Source organism: Pongo abelii, chromosome 10 (genome assembly GCF_028885655.2).
Source record: "Pongo abelii isolate AG06213 chromosome 10, NHGRI_mPonAbe1-v2.0_pri, whole genome shotgun sequence".
NCBI classification, from domain to species: domain Eukaryota; kingdom Metazoa; phylum Chordata; class Mammalia; order Primates; family Hominidae; genus Pongo; species Pongo abelii.
The window spans coordinates 48,145,403-48,170,094 of record NC_071995.2 but is presented as its reverse complement, the minus strand read 5'-3'; the positions used below and the strand labels follow the sequence as shown (position 1 = coordinate 48,170,094).

At 45.7% G+C, this 24,692-nt stretch overlaps 1 protein-coding gene across 1 annotated transcript in view; it reads left to right on the top strand.

Moving 5' to 3' along the window:
- The first annotated feature begins 1,045 nt into the window (after nt 1-1,045).
- The window catches only part of FAM186A (family with sequence similarity 186 member A), a 70,413-nt gene continuing 46,766 nt past the window's right edge, over nt 1,046-24,692 (top strand). The window contains exon 1 of the mRNA XM_054527966.1: nt 1,046-1,423. Within this exon, the coding sequence (XP_054383941.1) occupies nt 1,232-1,423 (192 nt within the window). The 5' untranslated portion in view covers nt 1,046-1,231. The remainder of the gene's footprint in view (nt 1,424-24,692) is intronic.

Here is a 24,692-nt window from a genome sequence, read left to right as displayed (position 1 = left end):
TAGTAAAACTATGTAAAAATAGGCTAGACACAAATATGTAAAATTCATGATTGTCATTTCCTCTGGAATGGGACAGTGGGGAAGGAAGGAACCGGGGGTGGGGGACATCAAAGAGGACTTCAACCTTCTCTAATGCTTTTTTATTATTAAAAAAATATCGGAAGCAAATATTAAACAAAAATTAGCCAGGCGTGGTGGCACGCACCTGTAATTCCAGCTACTCAGGGAGGCTGAGGCACAAGAATCTCTTGAACCTGGGAGGCAGAGGTTGCCATGAACCAAGATCACGCCACTGCACTCCAGCCTGGGTAACAAAGTGAGACTCTGTCTCGAAAAAAAAAAAAAAAAAAAGAAAAGAAAAGAAAAAAGAGTAAGCAGTGCAAAGAGTGTGATCCTCATACAAATGATATCATCCAAGTTACTACATGTCTAGGAAAAGTTAAGGGGCAGCTGAGGAAGTAGTTGTAACCCTTATTCCATTACAGGCTTAAAAATACTTAAGCAAAACCCCAGGAAGAGAGAAGAACCATGAGTTATATTTGACACACCTAGTTTTTTTTTTGTTTTTTTTTTTTTTGAGACAGTTTCACTCTTATTGCCCAGGCTGGAGTGCAATGACGCGATCTCGGCTCACCACAACCTCCGCCTCCCGGGTTCAAGTGATTCTCCTGCCTCAACCTCCTGAGTAGAGTAGCTGGGACTACAGGCCTGTGCCACCTTGTCTGGCTAATTTTGTATTTTTTTTTTAATAGAGACGGGGTTTCTCCATGTTGCTCAGGCTGGTCTCGAACTCCGACCTCTGGTGATCCACCTGCCTTGGCCTCCCAAAGTGCTGGGATTACAGGCATGAGCCACTGCACCCGGCCAACATATCTAGATTTTAAGCTTATTTAAGCAGGGCTGTATCTTCTATTTATTTTAGCATTCCTGTTGTCTATTATTTCCTACCCTCCTTCCCCCCTCACCCCTCTACCATGGCAGCATATAGAATGACCGGTTCTCTGCACATAGTAAGCATTCTTTACGTTTCATCAATGATAATGTCACAATGGGTCTATTGTGACATCAACAGGATGGGAATATCATGGTAGCCACCAGTTAGTAGCAGAGTATGCCACAACTTCTAGGATCAGGAAAGACCTCTCCTAGCTTCCTACTGGATATCTTTATTAGCATTTGTGTAGATTCTGTGAAAAAGAAGAAATAAAAGGAAATCACCCACATTTTCAAAATGTTTTTCAAAATGAAAAATGAGATAGACAATGACCCTGAATCAGAAAAATGCATCAAGGATTCCACCATCATGAGAAGAGAGCCCCAAAATGTCCTTAGTCCTTTGATGCTCCCTAACCTTGAGATCCCATTCTCAGTAAAGGATATCATCTCTAGGATTGAGCGCGCACAGCTCCATCGAGCCAGAGAGGTAGGTAGTGAATCCGAAGTTTACAGACTGCAATTTTCTTTTTAAACTTTCTGTGACCAAGTACATTTTTATTTTAGAAATCACTTTCATGATATTTGACTGTATTTAGGGTAGCTTTGACTTCAAATGACAATTTCACCTGACACCGACTGTGGATATAACAAGCTCCAATTTGACATTAATCTCTTTATATCAGGTTTAATAAAGCCATTTAAGAAATAAATCAAGCCGGGCATGGTGGCTCACGCCTGTAATCCCAACACTTTGGGAGGCCGAGGCGGGTGGATCACTGAGGTCGGGAGTTCGAGACCAGCCTGACCAACATGGAGAAACCCCGTCTCTACTAAAAATATAAAAAGTTAGCTGGGCATGATTGCACTTTCCTGTAATCCTAGCTACTCAGGAGGCTGAAGTAGGAGAATTGCTTGAACCAGGGAGGTGGAGGTTGTAGTGAGCCAAGATTGCACCATTGCACTCCAGCCTGGGCAACAAGAGCGAAACTCCGTCTCAAAAAAAAATTTTCATTTGTTCCCTATGGAGGTTTTATCAAATAGCTATTAACCAGACAGAATTTAGATTGCTTTGAATTCTAGCTCCTTTTATTTTCCCTGTACACTTCAAGGAGAAATTAGAAGAAATTCAAGGAGAATAAGAAGAGTGTTTACATAATGTCAGCCGGGTGCGGTGGCTTATGCCTGTAATACCAACATTTTGGGAGGCTGAGATGGGAGGATCCCTTGAGGCCAGGAGTTAGAGACCAGCCTGGTCAACATAGTGAGACCCCATCTATATTTGTAGAAAAATAAATAAATAAATACATAAGAATCTAATAGACCCCCAAACAATTAAGGTTATACTGCATTTTATTCTCTCGAAGTACAACAAAATCAGGCCAGGCACAGCGACTCATGCCTGTAATCCCAATGCTTTGGGAGGCCAAGGCAGGAGGATCTCTTGAGCCCAGGAGTTCTAGACCAGCTTGGCCAACATAAGGAGACCTCCTGTCTACTAAAAATAAAAAAATTAGCCAGGCATGTTGGCTCAAGCCTGTAGTCCCAGCTCCTTGGGAGGCCAGAGGATCCCCTGAACCCAGGAGACTGCAGTGAGTACCATGCTTGCACTACTGCACCCCAATCAGCATGGGTGACATAGCGAGACCCTGTCTCAAAAACAAACAAACAAACAAAAATCAGTCATGTTTCATGAAATTGATTAAGGGGGAGTTCTTTCCTACGTTTAAGGAAAGCTAAACTGGTCACAGTGTCTCATGCCTGTAATCCCAGCACTTTAGGAGGTCAAGGTGAGAGGCTCACTTGAGCCCAGGAGTTTGAGACCATTCCAGGCAACAAAGCAAGACCCTGTCTCTACAAAAAATTTAAAAATTAGCCGGGAAGTGGTGGTATGCACTTGCAGTCCCAGCTACTCAGGAAGGTCCGTTGAGACCAGGAATTTGAGGTTACAGTCAGCTATGGATTGTGCCACTACATTCCAGTCTGGTGACAGAGGGAGAGTCTATCTCAAAAAAAAAAAAAAAAAAAAAAGAAGAGTATTAGCCAGGCACAGTGGCTCACTCCTGTAATCCCAGCACTTTGGAGGCCAAGACAGGAGGATCGCTTGAGTCCTGGAGTTCGAGACCAGTCTGGGCAACATAGTAAGGCCTCTGTCTCTCTCTCTCTTCATAGGTAAGTAGATAGATAGATAGATTTCTTTTTTTTGAGGCAGACTATCATGCTATTGTTCAGGCTGAGTGCAGTGGCGCGATCTTGGCTCACTGCAACCTCCAACTCCTGGGTTCAAGTGATTCTCCTGCCTCAACCTCCCGAGTAGCTGGGATTACAGGCATGCACCACCACACCCAACTAGTATATACATATATACATATATATACATATATATACACACATATATACACATATATACACATATATACATATATATATACACATATATACATATATATATATATTTTTTTTCTTTGAGACCGAGTCTTGCTCTCTCGCCAAGGCTGGAGTGCAGTGTCACCATCTTGGCTCACTGCAACCTCCACCTCCTGGGTTCAAGCGATTCTCCTGCCTCAGCCTCCCAAGTAGCTGGGACTACAGGCACCGGCCACCACGCCTGGCTAATTGTTTTTGTATTTTTAGTAGGGACAGGGTTTCACCATGTTAGCCAGGATGGTCTTGATCTCCTGACCTCGTGATCCACCCCCCTCCCAAAGTGCTGAGATTACAGGGGTGAGCCACCGCGTCCAGCCCATTTTATAGATTCTTTAGAAAAACAAAAACAAAAACGAAAAAACAGAGTGCTCAGCCAGGTGTGGTAGCTCATGCCTGTAATCCTAGCATCTTGGGAGGCAGAGGCAGGTGGATCACTTGAGCTCAGGATTTCAAGACCAACTGGCCAATATGGTGAAACCCCGTCTCTACTAAAAATACAAAAAATTAGCCGGGTGTGGTGGCTCCTGCCTGTAGTCCCAGCTACTCAGGAGGCTGAGGCAAGAGAATCACTTCAGCCCGAAAGGTGGAGGTTGCAGTGAGCCAAGATCATGCCAATGCACTCAAGCCTGGGTGACAGAGCAAGACTCTGCCTCACAGAAAAAAAGAGTGCTGAATATCGATAAGTTCCCACTCTTCACACAGACTTTCTCCTGTTCCAACTTCTGGCAACTAGCAACAATAACACAGTGTTTGCGTTTAACAGCTTTATTGAGGTACAGTTAGCATACAATAAAATGTATGCAACCTCTGCCTCCAGGGCTCAAGCTGTCCTCCCACCTCAGTCTCCCAGAGTGTAGCTGAGACCACAGGCACACACACCACCACGTCCGGCTAATTTTTGTATTTTTTGTATAAACGGGGTTTCACCATGCTGCCCAGGCTGGTCTTGGACTCCTGAGCTAAAGCAATCTGCCTGCCTCAGCCTCCCAGAGTGCTAAGATTACAGGCTTGAGCCACCACGCCTGGCCTAAAATACACTTTTTTTTTTTTTTTTTTGAGATGGAGTCTCGCTCTGTCACCCAGGCTGGAGTGCAATGGCGCCACCTCGGATCACTGCAACCTCCGCCTCCCAGGCTCAAGCAATTCTCCTGCCTCAGCCCCCCGAGCAGCTGAGACTAGACAACAGGCACCCGCCATCATGCCCGGTTGATTTTTGTATTTTAGTAGATACAGGGTTTCACCATGTTGAAGGTGAAGGGTTCACCGTGTTGGCCAGGCTGGTCTTGAACTCCTGACCTCAGGTGATCCGCCCGCCTCGGCCTCGCAAAGTGCTAGGATTACGGAAATGAGCCACCGCGCCCAGCCAAAATGTATATTTTAAAACTACGCAAGTATCGAGCCGGGAGCGGTGACTCACGCCTGTAATCCCAGCACTTTGGAGGCGAGGCGGGCGGATCAGGTCAGGAGATCGAGACCATTCTCGCTAACACGGTGAAACCCCGTTTCTACTAAAAATCCAAAAATTAGCCGGGCGTGGTGGCGGGCGCCAGTAGCCCCACCTACTCGGGAGGCTGAGGCAGGAGAATGGCGTGAACCCGGGAGGCGGAGCTTGCAGTGAGCCAAGATTGCGCCACTGCAATCTAGCCTGAGTGACAGAGCGAGACTCCGTCTCAAAAAAAAAAAAAAGTATACAAGGATTGATACTGGCTGGGCGCGGTGGCTCACGCCTGTAATCCCAGAACTTTGGGAGGCTGAGGCGGGCGGATCGCGAGCTCAGGAGATAGAGACCATTTTGGCTAACATGGTGAAACCCCGTCTCTACTAAAAATACCAAAAAAAAAAAAAAAAAAAAAATTAGCCGAGTGTGGTGGCAGGCGACTGTAGTCCCAGCTACTCGGGAGGCTGAGGCAGTAGAATTGCTTGAACCCAGGAGGCGGAGGTTGCAGTGAGTCAAGACCGCGCCATTGCACTCCAGCCCGGGAATAGACCGAGACTCCGTCTCAAAAAAAAACTATTGATATACATAAATACCTGTGAAACCGGCCGGGCGCGGTGGCTCACGCCTGTAATACCAGCATTTTGGGGGGCCGAGGCGGGCGTATTACGAGGTCAGGAGATCGAGACCATCTGGCTAACACGGTGAAACGCCTGTCTCCAACTAAAAATACAAAAAATTAGCCGGGCGTGGTGGAGGGTGCCTGTAGTCCCAGCTACTCGGGCAGGCTGAGGCAGGAGAATGGCGTGAACCCGGAAAGGCGGAGCTTGCAGTGAGCCGAGATCGTGCCACTGCACTGCTGCCTGGGCGACAGAGCAAGACTCCGTCTCAAAACAAACAAACAAACAAACCTGTGAAACCTTCACCACATCGACATAATGATTTTGCCCATTTCCCCCAAAAGTTTCTTCATTCTGCTTTATAATCCCTCCCACATGCTGTTCCCCGACCCTCACCTCAATCCGCAGCTAACCACCAATCTGCTTCTGTCACTGTATACTAGTTTGCATATTTTAGATTTTATATAAGTGGAGCCATACAGTATCTGCTTTCTTCTGCCTCACGTCTTTCACTTAGCATAATTATTTTGAGATTCATCCACACTTTTGCATATATGAATAGTTGATTCCTTTTTATTGTTGAGTGTTTTTCCATGGCATGGCATGGGCTGTTTCTGGTTTTGGGTTATTACAAATAAGCTGCTATAAACATTCATGTATAAGTCATTATACAGATATATGCTTTCATTTCTCTGGAATAAATACCTAAGCTTGGAATGGCTAAGTCTAAAGGTAGTAAATGTTCATTTTTAAAAATAAACTACTAGGCCAGGTGCAGTTGCCCAGGACTGTAATCCCAGCTACTTGGGAGGCAGAGGCATGAGAATCTGCCTAGGAGGCAGAGGCTGCAGTGAGCCAAGATCGAGCCACTGCACTCCAGCCTAGGTGACTGGAGACAGTGAGACTGTCTCAAAAAAATAAAATAGGCCAGGCGTGGTGGCTCACGCCTGTAATCCCAGCACTTTGGGAGGCTGAGGCAGGCGGATCACAAGGTCAGGAGTTTGAGACCAGCCTGGCCAATATGGTAAAACCCCATATCCACTAAAAATACAAAAATTAGCCGGGCATGGTGGCAGGTACCTGTAGTCCCAGCTACTTGGGAGGCTGAGGCAGGAGAATTGCTTGAACCTGGGAGGCAGCGGTTGCAGTGAGCCAAGATCACGCCACTGCACTCCAGCCTGGGTGACAGCGAGACTGTCTCAAAAAATATATATAAAAATAAAAAATAAAATTAAAAAAATAAAATAAGGCCTGGCATGGTGGCTCATGCTTGTAATCCCAGCACTTTGGGAGGCCGACAAGGGTGGATCAGACCACCTGAGGTCAGGAGTTTGAGACCAGCCTGGCCAACATGGTGAAACCCCATCTCTACTAAGAATACAAAAATCAGCCAGGTATGATAGCAGGCATCTGTAATCCCAGCTACTCGGGAGGCTGAGGCAGGAAAATTGCTTGAACATGGGAGGCGGAGGTTGCAGTGAGCCGCAATCACACCACTATACTTCAACCTGGGCGACGGGGCAAGACTCCATCTCAAAAAAAAAAAAAAAAAAGGAGGTAGGGCATGGTAGCTAATGGCTGTAATCCTAGCACTTTGGGAGTCCAAAGTGGGAGGACTGCTTGAGCTAAGGAGTTTGAGACCACCCTAGGCAACATGGCGAGACCCTGTTTCTACAAAACATACAACAATTAGCCAGGGGTGGTGGCTGCCTCAGCCTCCCAAAATGCTGGGATTATAGACATGAGCCATTGTGCTGGGCCCTTTCACCAACAGTATGAGAAAAAATGTAGTGAAGGAAGCCCCGGCATCCTTGAAGAGCTCTGTGATCACTCTTCTCTAGAGTTCAGACCTTAACAGTGGGAACTGTAGTCACTGAATTTGTAAACCTAACTGGGACCCAGTAGTGGCACCCAACCACCAAAGGCAAGGTGGATATGATTACTGTAATGGACAGCAGCATGAAAGCAGCAATCAAAATAGTCTGACTCGTACTGACCTATGGCATTGGCTAATTGATCATGGTGTTCCCAGAAATGAATAGATAGGAAGCCTACTAAATTCTTACTTAATCTGAACAAGTAGGAAATTCCTAGGTCGAATGAACATAACTACCTGAATCATGAATTATGAAAACGAGTCAGAGTCCATCAGTCAATTCCCAAACTTGAGCCAGTTGACAGACTCAGAGCTCCTTGAGTGAACAGGACTTCAAGTTCCCTTGAAGAAGGACCCTGGGTCTACTTTTATACTATTACTTTTTCTCCTGACCTTCCCCAAGGGGACCTATGACCTTGTACCAGAGTGTGCATTGGAAAAAAGGAAATAATCAGACCTTTTGGGGGACTGCTGGACACTGGCTCTGAGCTGACATTAATTCCAGGAGATCCAAAATGTTATTGTGGTCTACCCATTAATCAAAAGAGCTTTAGCTCAGGCCCATCTCACAGTGAACCTAGTGTGTACCCAAACCCATCCTGTGGTTATTTCACAAGTTCCAAAATGTATAATTGGAATATACATACTCAGCAGCTGGCAGAATCCCCACACTGACTCCCTTACCTGTGGAGTGAGGGCTACTATGATGGGAAAGGCCAAATAGGAGCCACTGGTACCTCTACCTAGGAAATCAGTAAAAATAAAACAAATATCCCATTCCTGGAAGAACTAGTGCCATCATCAAGGACTTCAAAGATTCCTTAGTGGTGATTTCAACCATATCCTCATTCAACTTTCCTGTTTGGCCTGTAAAGAATACAGATGGATTTTGGAGAGCGACAGCGGATTATTGTAAGCTTAACTAGGTACTAAGTCCAGTCACAGCTTCTGTACCAGATGTGGTTTCATTGCTTGAACAAATTAACACATTCCCTGATTCCTGGTATGCCGCTATGATCTGGCAAATGATTATTTCTTCCAATCTGTCAATAAGGCACACCAGAAGTAGTTTGCTTTCATCTGGGAAGGCCAACAATACAGCTTCAGTCTTCTATCTCAGGAGTATATTAATTCGCCAGGTGGGTAGAATTTACCTGCAAAACCATCTGGCCCACGGAAGTTTCTTTTTTTGAGATGGAGTTTCGCTCTTGTTGCCCAGGCTGGAGTGCAATGTCGCGATCTCAGCTCACTGCAACCTCCGCCTCCCAGGTTCAAGCAATTCTACTGCCTCAGCCTCCCAAGTAGTGGAATTACAGGCATGCACCACCATGCCCGGCTAATTTTGTATTTTTAGTAGAGACGGGGTTTCTCCATGTTGGTCAGGCTGGTCTCGAACTCCCGACCTCAGATGATCCACCCACCTCGGCCTCCCAAAGTGCTGGGATTACAGGAGTGAGCCACAGTGCCCAGCCTATTTTTTTTATTTTTAGTAGAGATAAGGTCTTGTTATTGTGCCCAAGCTAGTCTTGAACTCTTGAAGTCAAGCATTCCTCCCATCTCAGCCTCCCAAAATGCTGAGATCACAGGCATGAGCCATTACACCTGATTTTTTTTTCCTTCTTCTTTTTTTTAATGACAGTCTCCCTCTGCTGTTGCCCAGGCTGGAGTGTAGTGGCGCGATCTCGGGTCACTGCAACCTACGCTATGCCTCCCAGGCTCAAGTGATCCTCCCACTTCGGCCTTCCGAGTAGCTGGGACCTCAGGCATGTGCCACGCCCAGCGAATTTTTGTATTTTTGGTAGAAATGGGGTTTCTCCATGTTGGCCAGGCTGGTCTCAAACTCCTGATCTCAAGTGATCTGCTTGCTTTGACCTCCCAAAGTGCTAAGATTACAGGCATGAGCCACTGTGCCCAGGCACTGTATTTTAAGAAATTAATTTTTCCTAGGGAGAAACTATTGCCCCTTCCTAGGTGAGGTCTGTGAATTGTTCTCACTAATCCTTTTAGGTAACTGTCAACTGTCACTTAGTTGACAGGATGAGAGGATATATCTTTTTATTTATTTATTTATTTATTTATTTTTGAGACGGAGTTTTGCTCTTGTTGCCCAGGTTTGAGTGCAATGGTGCATTCTCAGCTCACCGCAACCTCCGCCTCCCAGGTTCATACGATTCTCCTGCCTCAGCCTCCCAAGTAGCTGGAATTATGGGCACATGCCACCACGCGTGGCTAAATTTTGTATTTTTAGTAGAGATGGGGTTTCACTGTGTTGTCCAGGCTAGTCTTGAACTCCTGACCTCAGGGGATCCTCCCGCCTCTGCCTCCCAAAGTGTGTGATTACAGGTGTGAGCCACTGTGCCCGGCTGAGAGGATAAATCTTGACCCTGTTATTCCATTGGGATGTTGTGAAATATAACAATTCTTAAAATCTTCGGAATCTCCAAAGTGATGTCTTTTTGTATGCTAATGATTGACAGCTAGCTTCAGGATGGGACTGGTCATTAGAAAGATAAAGCCCTGATTAGAGGGTTGGGACTTTCAACCCCACCCCCCAACCTTCAGGGGTGGGGAAAGCGGCTGAAGGTCAAGCTGCTTATCTATGGCCAATGGTTTAATCAACCATGCCTATGTAATCAAACCTCCATACAAACCCAAAGGACAGGGTTTGGAGAGCTTACAGAGAGTTGAAAACATGGAGGTTCCTGGAGAGTGGTGTGCCCAGAGAGAATATGAAAGTGATATAGGAGTTAAGAAGAAATCACTTGGGCAGATAGTGAGGGTATGGGAGTCCTTGGTAAGGCTTTTCTTTTTAATGAAAAGCAGCCCCAAATCATTAACAAAGAGCAGCGTGTAAAGTCGAGCTGCAGACACAGACCAGCAAGCTGGGAGCTTGCAGGGGTGAATGCCAGCAGAAACTAGGGACTAGACATGTTCAAGAGGGCGATTCCATCTTTCCTTCTCTGCCAGCCTTGTGTACAGTAAGGAGGAGACAAGGTGGTGCTGGCCAAGGAGAGTTCATTTGCATAGTAATATTAGGGTGAAGCAACCAGCCTTCCATATGCGCTATGTAAACGTCATGTCTGATTGATCCAATCTGTGAGCCTTATGTAAATCAGACACCAGCTAGCGCCTCAAGCCACACTATAAAATCTAGCACATCCACCACCAGCCGGTCTTTTCCTCTGGGAAGATCTCCCTCTCTTTATTGAGAGGGCTGTTTTTCTTTCTCTTTTCTTCTGCCTATTAAACCTCCACTCCTAAACTCCTAGTGTGTATTCGTGTCCTAAATTTTCCTGGCACCAGACGATGAACCCCAGGTATACAACAAGACAATGTAGCTGCTTCAGAAGCTCCATTCCCCTTCCACAATACCTTGCTCTAGCATCTCTTCAATAAACCAGTTATGTGAGCTGCTCCAGCAAATTAATCCAACCAAAAGAGGGGGTCTTAGGAACCCCAACTTGAAATTGATTGGTCAGAAATTCTGGAGGCCTGGATTTGTGACTGGTGTCTAAGTGGGGGGCAGTTTTGGGGACTGAGACTTCGACCTATGGGATCTGATACTGTATCTAGGTAGATAGTGTCTGAATTGAAATAAAAGACACCCAACTGATGTCCATTGCAGAAATGGTTCCCTGCTTGGTGGTGGGGAGAATCTGCTCCTCCGATCCCATATTTGGTCTGATCATGGAAGTCTTCTGTGTTGATAAGTTGATAACTGTTTTGCTGAATAGAAAAAAATAGAATAGAAAAAGAAACTGAAAGTTTTTTTCCAATATCCATCTGGGATGAAATCATAAGTTGAATTTTTTTTTTTTGAGACAGAGTCACATTCTGCTGCCCAGGCTGGAGTGCAGTGGCACTATCTCGGCTCACTGCAACCTCTCCCTAACCCCCCTACCCCCCAACTGGGTTCACACTGTTCTCTTGCCTCAGCCTCCCAAGTAGCTGGGATTACAGGTGCACACCATCATGCCTGGATAATTTTTGTATTTTTAGCAGAGATGGTTTTACAGTGTTGGCCAAGCTGGTCTCAAACTCCCAAACTCAGGTGATCTGCACACCTCAGCCTTCCAAAGTGCTGGGATTACAGGCGTGAGCCACCACATGGGCCTAGTTGAATTCTTTTTGTTAACTTAAAAAAAATTAGAGTATATATGAATGAAAATTCAAAAGTGAAAAGCTCAAAGAATTATCTCAAAGAATCACAGAAGCCTCTGGTTCCTCACAAAACAACCACTATTATGACTTTTAACACTGTAGGTCAGTTTTGCCTGATAAATGGAATCATATGATACGTATTCATTAATGTCTGGCTTCTTTTGCTTCATTCTAAGTTCATGTGATTGATACACATTTTTTTTGTTTGTTTTTTTGAGACAGAGTCTCACTCTGTCACCCAGGCTGGAGTGCACTGGTGCAGTCTCAGCTCACTGCAACCTCCACCTTCCGGGTTCACGCCATTCTCCTGCCTCAGCCTCCCGAGTAGCTGAGACTACAGGCACCCGCCACCATGCCTGGCTAATTTTCTTTTATTTTTATTTTTCGTAGAGACAAGGTTTCACCGTGTTAGTCAGGATGGTCTCGATCTCCTGACCTCGTGATCCGCCCACCTTGGCCTCCCAAAGTGCTGGGATTACAGGCGTGAGCCACCGCGCCCGGCCAATACACATTGTTGTACATAGCCGTAATTCATTAATGTTCTTTTTCTTTCTTTCTTTTTTATTGAGATGGAGTCTCGCTCTGTCACCCAGGCTGGGGTACAGTGGCGCAATCTCAGCTCACTGCAGCCCGGTTCAAGTGATTCTGCTGCCTCAGTCTCCTGAGTAGCTGGGACTACAGGCGCCTGCCACCACGCCTGGCTAATTTTTGTATTTTTAGTAGAGACGGGGTTTCACCATGTTGGCCAGGCTGGTCTTGAACTCCTGACATTAAGTGATCTGCCTGCCTCAGCCTCCCAAAGTGCTGGGATTACAGGCATAAGCCTGGCTAAAATGTTCTTTTTCTATATTGAGTTGACCAAAACTGTTTATGTGTGGTGTACAACATTATGTTTTGATATATTTATACATTGTAGAATGGCTAGATCCAACTACTTAATGCATGCATTTCCTCAAATATCTTTTTTGTTTGTTTCTTTGTTTGTTTGTTTTTTGAGACAGGATCTCACTCTGTCTCTCAGGCATGATCTCGGCTCACTGCAACCTCCACCTCCCAGGTTCAAGTGATTCTCCTGCCTCCCTATAGCTGGGATTACAGGTGGGCGCCACCACGTTTGGCTAATTGTTGTATTTTTAGTAGAGACAGGGTTTCGCCATGTTGGCCAGGCTGATCTCGATCTCCTGACCTCAGGTGATCCACCCACCTTGGCCTCCCAAAGTGCTGGGATTACAGGCGTAAACTACCCTGCCAGGCCACCTCACATTTCTTTTTGTGGTGAGAACACCTAATATCTCCTCTCAGCAATCTTCAAGTATACAATGTATTGTTACTAACTATAGTTATCATGATGTATAATAAATCTCTTGAACTTATTTCTCCTGTCTAACTGAAAAATTGTATCCTTTGACTAACATCTCCACAATCTGCCCATCCCCAGCCTCTGCTAACCACTGTTCTACACTGTCTGCTTCTATGAGTTTGACTTCTTCTTTTTTTTTTTTTTTGAGATGGAGTCTCGCTCTGTCGCCCAGGCTGGAGTGCAGTGGTGCGATCTCAACTCACTGCAAGCTCCACCTCCCGGGTTCAAGCAATTCTCCTGCCTCAGCCTCCTGAGTAACTGGGACTACAGGCGCCCGCCACCACGCCCGGCTAATTTTTTGTATTTTTAGTAGAGACGGGGGTTTCACCGTGTTAGCCAGGATGGTCTCGATCCATCTTGTGATCCACCCACCTCGGACTCCCAAAGTGCTGGAATTACAGGCCTGAGCCACCGCCTGTAATTTGACTTCTTTAGATTCCACATATGAGTGAAATCATGAAGAAGCCTTTTAGTTTGATGTAATACCATTTGTCTATTTTTGCTTTTGTTGCCTATACTTTTGGAACCATATACAAAAATCATTGTCTAGAACAATGTCATGGAACTTTTCCCCTGTTTCCTTCTAGTAGTTTTATACTTTCTTTCTTTCTTTTTTTTTTTTTTTTTTTTTTTGAGGCAGAGTCTTGCTCTGTCACCCAGGCTGGAGTGCTATGGTGTAATCTCAGCTCACTGCAACCTCTGCCTCCCAGGTTCAAGCAATTCTCCTGCCTCAGCTTCCTGAGTAGCTGACACTACAGGTGCATACAACCACGCCCAGCTAATTTTTGTATATTTAGTAGAGACAAGGTTTCACCATGTTGGCCAGGCTGGTCTTGAACTCCTGACCTCATGATCCACCCACCTCGGCCTCCCAAAGTGCTGGGATTACAGGCATGAGCCACCATGCCCGGCCATAATTTCACATTTTATGTTTAAATCTAATCCAGGCTGAGCATGGTGGCTCATGTCTGTAATTCCAGCACTTTGGGAGGCCAAGGCAGGTGGATCACCTGAGGTCAGGTGGTCGAGACCAGCCTAGCTAACATGGCGAAACTCCGTCTCTACGAAAAATACAAAAATTAGCTGGGCATAGAGGCAGACACCTGAAATCCCAGCTACTTGGGAGGCTGAGGCAGGAGAATCACTTGAACCTGGGAGGCAGAGTTTGCAGTGAGCCAAGATCGCGCCAATGCACTCCGGCCTGGGCAATAGAGCAAGACTCAGTCTCAAAAAAAACAAAAACTCTAATCCATTTTGAGTGGATTATTGTATATGGTGTAAGTTGAGAGTCTAATTTCATTCTTCTGTATGTGGATATCCAGTTTTTCTAACACTGTTTATTGAAGAGACTGACTCTTCTTTCCACATTGTTTTTGGCATCTTTGCTGAAAATCAATCGACTGTGAAATGTGTGGATTTATTTCAGGGCCCTCTTCTCTGTTCCACTGGCCTAGTGTATCTGTTTTTATGCTAGTACCATGCTGTTTTGATTATTATGGCTTTGTATTGGATTTTGAAATCAGGTACGGTGATGCCTCCTGCTTTGTTCTTTTTACTCAAGATTGCTTTGGATATTCAGGGTCTGTTATGGCTCCATACATGTTTTAGTGTATTTATTTATTTTTGTTTAGAAACATGGTCTGGCTCTGTCACCCAGGCTAATGCAGTGGTACAATAATAGCTCAATGAAACCTTGGACTCCTGGGCTCAAGGGATCCTCCAGCCTCAGCTTGCCGAGCATCGAGGACTACCACACCCAGTTGATTTTTTTATTTTTATTTTTGTAGAGACAGGGTCTCCTATGTTGCCCAGGCTGGTCTTGAACTCTGGCCTCAAGTAACCTTTTCACCTTGGCCTTTCAAAATGCTGGGATTCCAGGTGTGAGCCACCACACCTGGCCTTTATACGTATCTTAGGATTTCTTTCTTTCTTTTTTTTTTTTTTGAGACAGAGTCTCACTTGTTGCCCAGGCTGGAGTGCAGTGGTGTGATCTCAACTCACTGCAACTTCCACATCCTGGGTTCAAGCAATTCTCCTGCCTCAGCCTCCTGAGTAGCTGGGACTACAGGCATGTGCCACCACGCCTGGCTAATTTTTGTATTTTTAGTAGAGATGGGGTCTCACCATGTTAGCCAATATGGTCTCGATTTCCTGACCTTGTGATCTGCCTGCCTCGGCCTCCCAAAGTGCTGGGATTACAGGCGTGAGCCACCATGCCCGGCCTATTTCTTTCTTTTTTACATTAGGCTGGTTTATATGTGCTGCTCTGGGCAGTTACATAGTTTGCTTACAATGAGGAGTGACCTGACTTTGAACATACTGTACATGGCAATTAGAAGTTGTCATGGCAAGAGAAAAACCACAGCCAGCCTGCTGCAGCCAACAGAAAAACAATCATAGACCAGTAGGGGGAATGTAGGGATAAAGGTGGGGTTTGTTTGTTTCTTTCTTTTTTTTCTTTTTTGAGACAAATTTTCACTCTGTTGCCCAGGCTCAGTGGCGTGATCTTGGCTCACTGCAACTTCTGCCTCCTGGGTTCTAGTGATTCTTCTGCCTCAGCCTCCCAAGTTGCTGGGACTACAGGTGTGCACCACCACGCCCAGCTAATTTTTCGTATTTTTAGTAGAGACGGGGTTTCACCATGTTGGCCAGGCTGGTCTCAGACTCCTGACTTCATGATCCACCCACTTCGGCCTCCCAAAGTGCTGGGATTACAGGTTATAGGCATGAGCCACCGCTCCCAGCCATTTCTTTTCTTTCTCTTTTTTTTTTTTTTTTTAGACGGAGTCTTGCTCTGTCACCCAGGCTGGTGTGCAGTGGCTGCAATCTCAGGTCACTGCAACCATCACCTCCCAGGCTCAAGTGATCCTCCCACCTTAGCCTCCAGAGTAGCTGAGATCACAGGCATATGCCACCACACTGGGGGCTATTGTTTTTTGTTTTGTTGTTGTTGTTGTTTTTCTTTTTGTATTTTTGTAGAGATGGGGTTTCTCCATGTTGTCCAGGCTGGTCTTGAATTCCACCAGCCTTGGCCATTCAGAGTTCTGGGATTATAGGCATGAGCCACTATGCCCGACCTTGTTTCTTACTATAAAAGAAAAAAATAACTCCTCAGCAGTCTTAAAAGAAAGGGATCAAAGAGATGTTAGGATACAAAACTACAAGTATTTTAAATCCAGGCCTGTCCTCATCTCCTTCAAGAGCAGAGGTAGAAGGAGACAGTTGAAGCAAACAAGTAAATTCTGTAAAAATTACTTGGAAACCCTACAAATTTTATTAAAATCTAAACTTCTGTTTTGCTATTTATTTATTTATTTATTTACTTATTTATTTATTTAATTTTATTTTTTGAGACAGAGTCTTGCTCTGTTGCCCAGGCTGGAGTGCAGTGGCACGATCTCAGCTCACTGCAACCTCTACCTCCCGGGTTCAAGTGATTCTCCTGCCTCAGCCTCCTGCATAGCTGGGATTACAGGTGTGAGCCACCACACCTGGCTAATTTTTGTACTTTTAGTAGAGAAAGGTTCCACCATGTTGGCCAGGCTGGTCTTGAACTCCTGACCTCAAGTGATCTGCTCACTTCAGCCTCCCAAAGTGCTGGTATTACAGACGTGAGCCATTGTGCCTGGCCATATATATGTATTTTTTAAATTAATATATTAAAAAGCATGCTGAAGTGACATGCTATTCCCCCTAGAAAATAACCCCAATACCCCCTCTGCCAGTAACATGCTTAAGTTGACCAACCCACTCGTATCTCTAAGCATGTGTGGACAAGAGTGTGTCTTTTTCTTTTTGAGTTGGAGTTTTGCTCTTGTCACCCAGGCTGGAGTGCAGTGGCACAATATGTGTATGTGTCTTTAAAACAAAAGCCATGGGCATCAAGTGACTGCTCATCAAGTAACATGTCATCTGTTAACTGACCAGTGTCCACCTTCTCCAGAGGGTGAACAGAGCAGATAAACCCTAAAGTGGTTTTTAGGGACTAACCCCAAATCACCAACTTTCCAAGCACTTCTTCCCCACTCCCTGCTCAAAAGGGGATACTTGATTTCTGTTTGCTTCATATGTGGTGCCCTTTGACCTGGATGGTTTTCTCCTTGTCAGCCACGCTGGAGTGCAGTGGCACGATCATGGCTCACAGCAGTCTTAACTTCCTGGGCTCAAGTGATTCTCCCACCTCAGCCCCTTCAGTAGCTGGAACTACAGGTACAAGCCACCATGCTGGCTAATTTTTTAATTTTTTGTAGAGACAGGGTCTTGCAATATTGCCCAGGCTGGTCTCAAACTCCTGTCCTCAAGTGATCTTCCCACCTTGGCCTCCCAAAGTTCCAAGATTACAAGCATGTAAACCTGCCTGGCTCTATTAGTTTTTGACTTAAAGTTTATGTTCGGTTATGTAAGTATAGCTGCTCCTGTTCTTTTTTGGTTTCCATTTACACAGAATATCTTTCCATCTCTTCATTACATTTAATTAATTAATTAATCAATTTTTTTTTGAGACGGAATCTTGCTCTGTTGCCCAGGCTGGAGTGCAGTGGTGCAACCTTGGCCCACTGCTACCCACTGTGGGTCTCCTCTCTGCTGACAGCTGGACACTTATCGGGATGAGCTACCTGTGGAGAGGAGCTACCCACTGAGGGTCTCCTCTGAGCTGTTCTGTCACTCAATAAAGCACCTCTTCGCCTTGCTAACCCTCCACTTGTCTTCATAGCTCATTCTTTCTGAATGCAAGACAAGAACTTGGGACCTGCCGAATGGTGGAACTGAAAGAGCTGTAACACAAACAGGGCTGAAACACCCCCCTTGCTTGCCATGTTGCAGGTGACCAGAAGGAGAGTAGAGAGAAGGAAAGAAGAGAGAAAGAGAGAAGAGCTGTGGCCCTTCGGGGAGCCCAGACCTAGAAACTCCCTAAGCCAGGGCTGCAACACCCTCTTTGGGGCTCTGTGGTTCCTGGTGTCTCCAAGCTTCTGGGTGCCACCACATTGCCCAGTGCTAGCTGTGGAAGCTGCTTGCAGTATGCCTGGTCCAGCCGCAGCCTCACAGGGAGTCGGCGCCTGTGCCTGTGCCTGGAGATGCCCACCCTGCCACAGGTGGCATGCCTGGCTGTGCACAGTGGCCGGGCTCCATGCTCACTTGCTCACATACCCCTCGCCACTCCACGCCTGGCTCACCCTTGGCAGGCATGGGATCCAGGCCAGTAGCATGAGCTGAGTGCAGCCTGCAATGCTGAATGGGCGAAATGAGCCCAGTGGGCCTGAGCAAAACTTGGGCAAAAGTTGGCCACAGGGGTTTCTGGCCAGAAAAGCGACACCCCAAAGATCCCATGACACTAGTTCTTTTGTTTGTTAGACAGAGTCTCACTCTGTTGCCCAGGCTGGAGTGCAGTGGCATGATCTCAGCTCACTGCAACCTCCACCTCCCAGGTTCAAGCGATTCTCCTGCCTCAGCCTCCTGAGTAGCTGGGATTACAGGCGCGCACCAGCATGCCCAGCTAATTTTTTAATTTTTTATTTTGTATTTTTAGTAGAGACAGGGTTTCATCATGTTGGCCAGGCCGGTCTCAAACTCCTGACCTCAGGTGATCCACCAGCCTCAGCCTCCCAAAGTGCAGGGATTACAGACGTGAGCCACCGCACCCGGCCAACACCAGTTCTTATTATATACAATAAATTTATTAGTTGATTTCCAGTACACACATAATGTAATTTCAGAATTACTAATCCATAAGCATATAAGAAGCACATTTACTAAGTAATACTGCATTTATGTACCATTGTTTTATTTTAACCTTACATTGTCCACTCAATATACTGTTTTCAAAGTTGCTACCTATTTATTTTCTTCTAAGTGAAGTTATGTTATTCATTTGTATACACTTAATTTCAATCGTTAGTATTCGTATTCCATTTTGGGTCAGCCCAAATACAGGTTGGTTTTAACAGTTTATTATTGAGTATATGAAAGGTATGTGAAACGTTACTGTGCTGATAAAAGTCAGAGCTATATGCAGAAAAATGTCACTCCTTTCTTATCTTTGCTACCCTATTGTCATTCCTTCTTTCTTTCCACCTTTTCCCCACATACACCCTATATGTAACCAATCTCTCTAGCCTCTGGCTTATCCCTCTTGTATTTATTTTGCACAAATGAGTAGATTCATACATAGTTTTTCATATCTCATTTTTTCTTACATGAAGGGTAACACAATAGCTATATTCTTTTGTGTTTTACTTTTTTTTTTTTTTTTGAGACGGAATTTTGCTTTTGTTGCCCAGGCTGGAGTGCAATGGCACGATCTTGGCTCACTGCAACCTCTGCCTCCCGGGTTCAAGCGATTCTCCTGCCTCAGCCTCCCAAGTAGCTGGGATTACAGGCATGCTCCACTACGCCCGGCTACTTTTGTATTTTTAATAGAGATGGGGTTTCTCCATGTTGATCAGGCTGGTCTCTAACTCCTGACCTCAGGTGATCCACGTGTCTTGGTCTCCCAAAGTGCTGGGATTACAGGCATCAGCCACTGAGCCTGGCCTGTGCTTTAGTTTTTTTTTTGTTGTTTTTTTTTCCCCTCTTTTTTCTTTCCTTTTTTTTTTGAGAGGGAGTCTCGCTCTGTTGACCAGGCTGGAGTGCCGTGGCACTATCTCGGCTCACTGCAACCTCCGCCTCCTGGGTTAAAGCAATTCTCCTGCCTCAGTCTCCCGAGCAGCTGGGACTACAGGCACGCACCACCACACCCAGCTAATTTTTGTATTTTTGGTAGAAACGGGGTTTCACCATATTGGCCAGGCTGGTCTAGAACTCCTGACCTCACAATCCACCCCCCCTTGGCCTCCCAAAGTGCTGGGATTACAGGCATGAGCCACCACGCCCGGCTGTGCTTTACTTTTTTTTTAACTTACTATCTGTCTTGGAGATTACTTCATATCAGTTCATAGAGATCTTTATACTTTTTGTTTTGTTTTGTTTTTTTGAGATGGAATCCCGCTCTGTCACCCAGGCTGGAGTGCAGTGGCGTAATCTCGGCTCACTGCAACCTCCACCTCCCAGGTTCAAAAAATTCTTGTGTCTCAGCCTCCCAAGTAGCTGGGACTACAGGTGTGCACTACCACGCCCAGCTAATTTTTGTATTTTTAATTAATTTATTTATTTATTTTGAGACGGAGTCTCGCTCTGTCGCCCAGGCTGGAGTCCAGTGGCACCATCTTGGCTCACTGCAAGCTCTGCCTCCTGGGTTCACGCCATTCTCCTGCCTCAGCCTCCCGAGTAGCTGGGACTACAGGCGCCCACCACCACATTTGGCTAATTTTTTGTATTTTTAGTAGAGACGGGGTTTCACCACGTTAGCCAGGATGGTCTCGATCTCCTGACCTTATGATCCACCCACCTCGGCCTCCCAAAGTGCTGGGATTACAGGGGTGAGCCACCGTGCCCAGCCCAATTTTTGTATTTTTAGTAGAGATGGGATTTCATCATGTTGGCCAGGCTGGTCTCAAACTCCTAACCTAAGGTGATCCGCCTGCCTCAGCCTCTCAAAGTGCTGGGATAACAGGCGTGAGCCACTGCACCCAGCCTTCTTTATTCTTTTAAATAATCCATTGTGCAGTTATACCATAGTTAATTCAACCACTTTCCTATGTATGGACATTTAAGTTATTTCCAATACTTCATAATTACAAACAATGCTGCAGAAAGTAACCTTATACATAGACATTTTCATATGGTTGAAGGTGTGCCTCCAAGGTATATTCCTAGAAATCGGATTGCTGGGTTAAAATTTAAGTGTACCTGAAGTTCTTTTAAGCACTGACACATTTTCTTCCAGAATAGTTGTGCCAATTTGTATTCCCACTAGTGATATGATTTGTAAATATTTATTCCCAGACTGTGGCTTGACTTTTCATTTTCTTTTTTTTTAAATTTAATTATATATATATATGTGTGTGTGTATATATATGTGTGTGTGTGTATATATACAATTTACATATATGCATATATATATTTTGAGATGGAGTCTCACTCTGTCACCCCGGCTGGAGTGCAGTGGTGCAATCTCGGCTCACTGTTTCCTCTGCCCCTGGGGTTCAAACGATTCTCCTGCCTCAGCCTCCCGAGTAGCTGGGATTACAGGCACCTGCCACTGCACCCGGCTAATTTTTGTACTTTTTAGTAGAGACAGGGTTTCACCATCTTGGCCAGGCTGGTCTTGAACTTCTGACCTCGTGATCCACCCACCTCGGCCTCCGTGAGCCACCGCAAGCATGAGCCACCGTGCTCGGCTGACTTCATTTTCTTTTTTTTTTGAGATGGAGTTTCGCTTTTGTTGCCGAGGCTGGAGTGCAATGTCGCAATCTCGGCTCACTGCAACCTCCGCCTCCCGGTTCAAGTCTCTTACCTCAGCCTCCAGAGTAGCTGGGATTACAGGCATGTGGCCACCATGCCGGCTAATTTTGTATTTTTAGTAGAGACAGGGTTTTTCCATGTTGGTCAGCCTGGTCTCGAACTCCCGAGTTCAGGTGATCCACCCGCCTTGGCCGCCCAAAATGCAGGGATGAGCAGGCATGAGCCACCTCGCCTCGCCGACTTTTCATTTTCTTAACAGTATCTTTCATATTGCAGAAGTCTTACATTTTTGTGAAATCTAATATATCATGTTGTACTTTCTTTCTTTTTTTGTTTTTTTTTTTTTTTGAGATGGAGTTTTGCTCTTTTGCCCAGGCTGGAGTGAAGTGGAGCGATCTTGGCTCACTGAAACTTCTGCCCCCACCGGGTTCAAGCAATTCTCTTTCCTCAGCCTTCCAAGTAGCTGGGATTATAGGTGCCAGCCACCATGCCCGGCTAATTTTTGTATTTTTAGTAGAGACAGGGTTTCACCATGTTGGCTAGGCTGGTCTCCAACTCCTGACCTCAGGTGATCCACCTGCCTCGGCCTCCCAAAGTGCTAGGATTACAGGCGTGAGCCACTGTGCCTGGCCTTGTGTTGTACTTTCATTGGTTGTGCCTTTGTTATCATATCAAAGAAATCATTGCCTTAACCCAAGGTCGTAAGTATTTTCTCCCATGTTTTCTTCTAGAAGTTTTATAGTGTTAAATTTTATATTTAGCTCATAGATTCATTTGACTAAATTTTTGAAATATTGTGCAAGATATGAATAATAGCTTGTTTTTCACTTCTGGTTTGTGGATATTCAATTATTTGAACACCACTTGTTAAAGACTGTCCTTTACTGAGTTGCATTTGCACCTCTGTCAAAAATTAATTGACCACATATATGTGAGCCCTTTTCTAAACACTCTATTCTATTCCATTCATGTATTTGTCCGTCATTACACCAATACCATACTGTCCTAATGATTGTAGTTCTCTTTTTTCCCCCTTTTTACTACCTAATTGCCAAATGGTGTTTCTTCCAACCTTGTGTTTTTTCCACTTCCAGAAGATTGCCCCTTTAAATTGTGCATCTTTAAACACAGTTCTGCTGGGTGCAGTGGCTCATGCCTATAATCCCAAGCACTCAGGAGGCTGAGGTGGGAGGATCATTTGAGCCCAGGAGTTTCAGACCAGCTTGAGCAACACAGTGAGATCCCATCTCTAAAAAAAATAAAAATAAAAAAATAATTAGCTGACCGTGGTGGCACTCGTCTGTAGTCCCAGCTACTTGGGAGGTGAAGGTGGAAGGATCTCTTGAGCCCAGGAGTCCTAGGCTGCAGTGAGCTATGACTGCATCACTGAACTCCAGCCTGGGCAACAGGATAAGACCTTGTCTGAAAAAAAAAAAAAGGAAAGAGAGAGAGAGATAGAGGTAAAAGGAGATTCGACCCACATTGCCAGTTTAGGGTGGAGTCCAGGACCAGAGTGAGAACTTCCTTGATGCCTTTCGGCCAATCAGATGGTACTTTTACCAGGCCCACCATGGCTGCTCATGGACCAGTCAGCATACACTTCCTCCCTTTTGAGCCCATAAAAACCCCAGACTTAGCCAGACTCAGAGACTCCTGGGGACTACCTGCCTGCAGACAGAAGCTATCCACTTTGAGTGGCCTATACTCATCAGGCCTACCTGCCTTTGGATAGCAGCTACCTGCTTCAAGTCTCCTCTACCCTCGTTGGGATGACTTTCCTACGGATAGGAGCTACTCACTTCAGGTATCCTCTCTGCTGAGAGGTGTTCTGTTGCTCAGTAAAGCTCCTCTCCACTTTGCTCACCCTTCAGTTGTCCATGTAACCTCATTCTTCCTAGACATGAGACAGGAACTTGGGACTGAATAGCGGGAGCTAAAAGAGCTGTAACACATCCCCAGCTGGCTGACTGAGCTACGAGTTGTGACATGCCCCCGGACTGTGTGAGTGAAAAGTGGTGATCCTTCTGAGGGCCCAGACCTCTGAACTTTTGGGCACCACTGAGTTTCCCTCATCCAGACACTGGTGCCTGCAGCAGAACCTGCTTGTGGTATGTCTGGTCCAGCCACAGCCTCTCCCAGAGCCAGTGCTTGTGCCAGCACCTGGAGATGCCTGCCCTGCTGCTACAGCAGGGGTGCACAGTGGCCAGACCCTGCACTTGCTTGCTCACACACCCCTCGCTACTCCATGCCTGGCTCACCCTTGGCAGGCATGGGATCCGGGCCGGTATCATGATCTGAGGGCAGCCTGCTGGGCCTAGTAGGTGGAATGAGCCCAGTGGGCATGAGCAAAACGCAAGCAGAGGCGTCGCTGGCCACAGAGGTTTCTGGCCGGCAAAGTGACACCCATAGGATCCTGTGACACTGCTTTATTAAATTTCAATTTCTTTTTCTTTTTCTTTTTCTTTTTTTTTTTTTGAGACGGAGTCTCCCTCTGTCGCCCAGGCTGGAGTGCAGTGGCACAATCTCGGCTCACTGCAATCTCTGCCTCCCAGGTTCAGGCGATTCTCCTGCCTCAGCCTCCCGAGTAGCTGAGATTACAGGTATGCACCACCATACCTGGCTACTTTTTTTTTGAGACAGAGCTTTGCTTTTGTTGCCCAGGCTGGAGTGCAATGGTACAATCTCGGCTCGCTGCAACCTCTGCCTCCCGGGTTCAAGCGATTCTTTTGCCTCAGCCTCCTAAGTAGCTGGGATTATAGGTGTGTGCCAACATGTCTGGCTAATTTTTTGTATTTTTAGTCAAGACAGGGTTTCATGATGTTGGCCAGGCTGGTCTCAAACTCCTGACCTCAGGTGATCCACCCGCCTTGGCCTCCCAAATTGCTGGGATTACAGGCATGAGCCACCGCACTCGGCCAAATTTCAATTTGTAATTGTATATCGCTAGTGTAAATAAATGGTTTTTGGTTTGTTTTATTTTATTTGTATTTATTTATTTATTTTTTGAGATGGAATGTCACTCTGTGGCCCAGGCTGGAGTGCAGTGAAGCAATCTTGGCTCACTGCAACCTCTGCCTCCTGGGTTCAAGCGATTCTCATGCCTCAGCCTCCCAGGTAGATGGGACTACAGGCACATGCCACCACGCCCGGCCAATTTTTGTATTTTTGGTAGAAAGGGAGTTTCGTCATGTTGGCCAGTCTGGTCCTGAACTTCTGGACTCAAGTGACCTGCCAGCCTTGGCCTCCCAAAGTGCTGGGATTACAGGTGTGAGACACTGCTCCTGGCCTCTTTGGTAAATTCTTTGGGAGTTTTTACATGGACAAACTTTTTGTTGTAAATAGAAACCATGTTGCTTCTCTCTTTCCAATCCATTTTCTTATATTTCTTTTTTTGACCTTATTGAATTGGTTAGGGCATTTATCCAATGTTGAGCAGAAGTGATTAGAACAGAACCTTTAGAGCATTTAAGACTTTCACCATTAAGTATGATGCTAGCTGTAAATGTTTTGTAAATGCTCTTTATCAGGTTGAGGAAATTA